We start from the raw sequence: 6,000 nt of genomic DNA on the forward strand, positions 1-6,000 counted from the left end.
CTGACAACATATTTCTGAAAATATAAAAGCTAGATAGGGAAATTATTTAGTGAGTAAAGCACTTGTCACATACTGTGAGGGTCTGAATTCAGATTTCCAGAAGTTATATAGAGTTGTATGCAATAGAATGTGCTTGCAATTCCAGAAGTCCTATGGCAAGATGAATGTGGAGATAGATGAATCTATGAAAGTTGTTGGGTTACCTAGCTTGGTGTATGCAAGGGTTACAACAAGAAATTCTTTCTCAAACAGGATAGAAAGACTGATGACCAATTTTTCTTTGACCTCTGTGACAAACACCCACACCCAAGCTTCCTCATGCAAATGCACACACAAACACAAAAACAAACATATACCATTAAGAAAGCTCTTGAGTATATGAGTACAGGATATTAAACATATAAAATGCTGAGAACTTGGAAAAGTGATCCTGAAGATCTACTAGCTGTAGAGACTGAGACTATTCTTTGAAGAAAATAAAAATCCTAGAACTGTGTCTTTGAACATATCCTATACTTTAAATGTATTTTTTAATACTTATACTGACTTTATCACAAAAAATTTCAATCATAAAACTTTAATGTTGCAGATGATATGATCATATTTTTAAGTGACCCCAAAAATTTCACCAGAGAACTCCTAAAACTGATAGAAAAAAAAAAAACTTCGCAAAGTAGCTGTATATAAAATTAACTCAAACAAGTCAGTAGTCTTCCTCTACTCAAAGGATAAACAGGCTGAGAAAGAAATTAGAGAAACAACACCCTTCACAATAGTCACAAATAATATAAAATACATTGGTGTGACTCTAACCAAGCTAGTGAAAGATCGGTATGACGAGAACTTCAAGTCTCTGAAGAAAGAAATCTTAGATCTCAGAATATAGAAAGATCTCCCATGCTCATGGATTGGCAGGATCAATATAGTAAAGATGGCTATCCTGCTGAAAGCAATCTACAGATTCAATGCAATCCCCATCAAAATTCCAACACAATTCTTCATAGAGTTAGAAAGAGCAATTTCTAGATTCATTTGGAATAACCAAAAACCCAAGATAGCGGAAACTATTCTCAACAATAAAAGAAATTCTGGTAGAATCACCATCCCTGAGCTCAAGCTGTATTACAGAGCAATAGTGATTTAAAAATTGCATGGTATTGGTACAGAGACAGGCAGGAAGCTCAATAGAATAGAACTGAAGACCCAAAAATGAACCCACACACCTATGGACACTTGATCTTTGACAAAGAATCTAAAACCATCCAGTGGAAAGAAGACAGTATCTTCAACAAATGGTGCTGGCTCAACTGGGTTAGCATGCAGAAGAATGCAAATCGATCCATTCATATCTCCTTGTACAGAGCTCAAGTTCAAGTGGATCAAGGAACTCAACATAAAACCAAATACACTGAAACTAATTAAAAGAACGTGGGGAAACACCATCATAGAAGCAGGAGGAGAGAGGGTAGGGTAGGGGGTTTCCTGGGGGGGGGGACTGGAAAAGGGAATAACATTTAAAATGTAAATAAAGAAAATATCCAATAAAAAAGAAAAAAACTTTAATGTTAATGAGAAACAATGAATATATGATATTGATAAAACTTACAGAAATCTTTACCAAACTAAATATTAATAATAAACTCCAAAACCTGTAGGGTAAAAATATGTATTACTGATATAGAAATTTAAAATATTTTATTTTATTTTTAATTGAAAAATAAGATGATATGGCAATTTGAACAACATTATACTGCATTTGTTTAGGGTAGATGAACAACATGAAAAAAGTTGTAAATTTTTGTAAGGCAAGAGACTATAAATATTTTCTAGTCTTTCAATTGCACATTTTATTGTGACACATTTTATTGTAATGTTTAGGCATATATTACTCTATAATTAAGACAATTTAAAATATTATCCTGGTAGTATAATAGTATACATAAGTGAACATAAAATTCCACTGAGACTCTCCTAGATCTGATAAACACTTTCAGCAAAGTAGCTGGATACAAAATTATATCACAAAATAATGCGGCCCTCACATAAACAAATGAGAAATGGACTGAGAAAGAAATCAGGGAGGCAAAACCTATCATGACAGTCTCAAATATAAAATATAATCACATTATATTTTCTCTATATTATATACATACATATATATACTTATATGTGCATACACATGTAAATGTATATAGTGTATATGTATGTATATGTGTATATAATTTATTTATATTATATATACATAGATATACATACATACACATACATACACATGTGTGTGTGTGTGTGTGAAAGTCTAACTAAGCTAGTAAATCACTTGTATGTTAAAAACTTTAAAACACTAGAGAAAGAATTTGAAGAAAATATCACAGCTGAAAGATCTCCCATGCTCATGAAACAGTAGGAGTAATATGGGAAAAATGACCATTCGACGTATAAGCAGGGAGGCCTAGGACTAGCTTGTTTTCTTTGGTTGGTGGTTCAGATTCTGAGAACCCCAAGCATCCTGGTTAGTTGACTAAATTGGTCTTCCTGTGGCGTTCCTACTCCCTTCTGGGCTCACAATCCTTCCTCCTATTCTTCCATAAGAGTCCCCAGGCTCCATCCACTGTTTGGCTGTGGATGTCTGTACATGTCTGAGTCAGCTGCTTGGTGGAGTCTGTCAGAGGACAACATGCTTCTGTCTGCAAACATAAGGAGTATCATTAATAGTGTTTGTTAGGGATTGGTGCTTGTCCATGGTATGGGTCTCAAGTTGGGGCCTTTATTGTTTGGCCATTTTCTCAGTTGCTGCTCCATCCCCTGTGCCTGTACTTCTTGTAGACAGGATACATTTTGGGTTGAAAGTTTTCTGAGTGAGTTGGTGTCTGTCAGTCAAATGGGGTTCCTGTCTGGCTATAGGATGAGATCTCCTCAGGTTCCATATCACCAATGTTGTCACACTTAAGGTCACCCCAATTAATTCTTGGATGCTTATCTTATCTCAGGTCTCTCTCTAGTTCTGGAGATGGCCCCATGTCCTCACCAGCTAGTTCAGATGGCAGATGTACTCCCAACTCATATATAGCAAATGGCAGCTTGACCTTCATGTGAGTCCTGAACAACTGGAACAGGGGCTACCCCAAAATCTGTTGCCTGTATTTGGGATATGTTCTCTTAGCTGGGCAGCCTGGCCTGGCCTCAGTAGGAAAGGAAATGCTAATCTTCACAGAGACTTGTAGTGCCAGGGTTGGGGGGAAACCCAGGTAACCTACACCCACTCAGAGAAGAGGGGAGGGGATGGAGAAAGGATTGTGAGAGGGGACCAGTTAGCAGAATATAAAGTGAATAAGTAAAAAAATAAATTGAAATTTTATAAAGGGATGTGCCAAGAAAATAGACTATACTGAAATAATTTAAACAGCCCTTTGGTGAATGCACACATGACACACTACAGAACGAACAAATATAAACAAAGAAAATGTACATTTATATTAATGACTATACAGCTCTTTAACACATTCAATAAATGTCAAGTAACATTATTCAATATTTAAATTCACAAAAAGAAAATTAACAAGATCAATAAAACTTAGTAAAATAAAACAATTATAGGCCATGAACATTTGTATACAGATATCATATATATAATATATGCATTCATTTTAGTAATATTATAACCTTGAATACACTAGAGTGAAATAAAACAAAAATAAAGAAACATAACAACTTGACACATCATCATAAGATATTTGAAAAATAGATATGAAACTCAAAATTAACTTTACAGTAAAACCCTTGCCAAGTCCAAGGGAGAAAATAGGATTAAATTGCTAAGATATAATTAGAAGGTATGCATATCTGCAGGCATTGAAATACTCAAATTATTATAAGAAAATATTTTCTGTAATATCATGAAAGTAATATTCATATTAAAAGCAGAATTTATAATTTAATTTAGATATAAAATTTTGAAACAAGGAACATAAAAATGAACTAATTAGGCAACCATTAATGATGCTGACCATCAAAATTTATTAGGACAATTAGTGGCAAGATAGTTTTTAAGCAATTCAATGTATATGTAATTTAGGAGTAATGAGTTTAACTGTATTTTTTACAATTGTATTACCCAGCTATGACACTATGGTTATATAGAAAAAATAATGAAAATGTACTTGGACTTTTACTTTATAAATAAAATATATAAATGACTAAAAATAAAATTTAATGTACAAAACACAGAGATGCCTTTGATTGAACTATTCCATAAATGACTGATGATGTGGCTTTTAGTTGATTTTGCAGGTTGAAGGAAACTGAAAGTCAGTGCCAGGGTATTTTTCTCAGCAATGTCTTTTTCAAAGCACTTTTTACCTCTGTATTCCTTAAGCTATAAATCAGAGGATTCAGCATTGGGATGATAAGTGTGTAGAACACAGCTACAATCTTGCTTTTCTCTGGGGAGGAGATGGACCCAGGCTGAGCATACATGAAGAACACTGTTCCATAGAATAAACTCACCACTGCTATATGAGAGCCACATGTAGAGAAGGTTTTACTCCTACCATGGGTAGAGGGGATCTTCAGGACAGTGGAAATGATGTAGACATAGGAAACCAGAATGATAGTGATGGTGGAAATGATGATGAGAGCAGAGAGAATAAACAACACAATCTCATTCACAAAAGTGTCAACACAGGAGATCTTGATCAGAGCTGGGACATCACAGAAAAAGTGGTCCAGCCTATTTTCTCCACAGAAACGCAAGCTGAAGGTGAATCCTGTTTGTATCATGGAGTTGATGCATCCACAGATATAGGAGCCAGCCACCAAACGAATACAAGCTGGCTGAGACATATGGACTGTGTATAGGAAAGGTGAGCAAATGGCTGAGAAGCGGTCATATGCCATCACGGCCAAAAGGAAACCTTCTGTTCCAACGAAAAGAGCAAAGAAAAAGAACTGTGTTGCACATTCATTATATGAAATTTTCTTTTCCTTGGAGAAAAAAGTAGCTAGAGTTTTGGGTGCAATGACTGTGGAATAACATAGATCTAAAAAGGATAAATTTTGGAGAAAGAAATACATTGGTGTATGAAGTCTGGAGTCTATTTTAATGACAGTTAACATGCTGAGGTTTCCCAATACAATGACCAGATAGATAAGCAAGAACAGTAAGAATAAGGGAACCCGTGCTTCTGGAGATGTCCAGAATCCCAGGAGGATAAAGTCTGTCAGCTCAGTATAGTTCCTGCTCTGCTCCAGTTTCATAACTGAGACCTATCTGAAAAAAAGTAGATCACAGAGCAGTGTTGTCAACTTGTGGCTCCCATTCAGGGGAGGACTGCTAATATAAGTTTATGCACTTTTAGTTTTTACTGGGCTTAGTCAATGTTCTGCCTAAAATTAAGCCATGCATTAGCTCTAAGATAATAAGCCCCTATATAAAGTGAGGCACGCGAGTGGTAGACACCTAAGAAAAATGTGAGATGCTTTCCAAACTTTCAGTACACCAAAATCCATCTCTGTCCAAGGGCAGCTTCTAATACCTGCTGTATGTGGTTGTTGTGAGAATTACATGAAACAAAGCATAAAGAAGTAGTATGTGTAATGACCCAAACATTAAAAATTTAATAGTAGTCAAATGCTTAAACACATACACATATAATCCTTTGAAATTTAGAAATGAGGAATTGGGTGAAAATCCCCACCACAAAGTGCAGTTAATTTGGTTCTTTTAAAACAATGATTAATGAAGGAAAAAAACCCTGTAAATTTGATAGAGATCAAGAGAGGACATCTGCAATACTTTGGAGGAGGGAAACAGAAGGGGGAATTATGTAATTAAATTAAATCAAAAATAAAAGAAATAAAAAACATGTCACGTGTATGTAAAGACCTTAGGATACAGGGGGTTGCAGTATTACAAGGTGAAGATTCTGCCTGGAAGAATGTCATCCACAGGAAAACTCAGCCTGTGTCTCCTGCTCGAGGCTTACACTGGTAACTCCTGTTTTC

General features: G+C 35.3%; 1 protein-coding gene across 1 annotated transcript; it reads right to left on the minus strand.

The window, feature by feature from the left end:
- Positions 1 to 4,305: 4,305 nt before the first annotated feature.
- Positions 4,306 to 5,253, minus strand: LOC110304030 (olfactory receptor OR9H1-like). Its single transcript, XM_021175283.2, has one exon. It carries the CDS (start codon positions 5,251 to 5,253, stop codon positions 4,306 to 4,308), a length of 948 nt encoding a protein of 315 aa, XP_021030942.2.
- Between the last annotated feature and the right edge of the window lie 747 nt (positions 5,254 to 6,000).

The sequence above is a fragment of the Mus caroli genome, unplaced genomic scaffold, assembly GCF_978045245.1.
Source record: "Mus caroli unplaced genomic scaffold, Mus_caroli_1 scaffold_9, whole genome shotgun sequence".
NCBI lineage: Eukaryota > Metazoa > Chordata > Mammalia > Rodentia > Muridae > Mus > Mus caroli.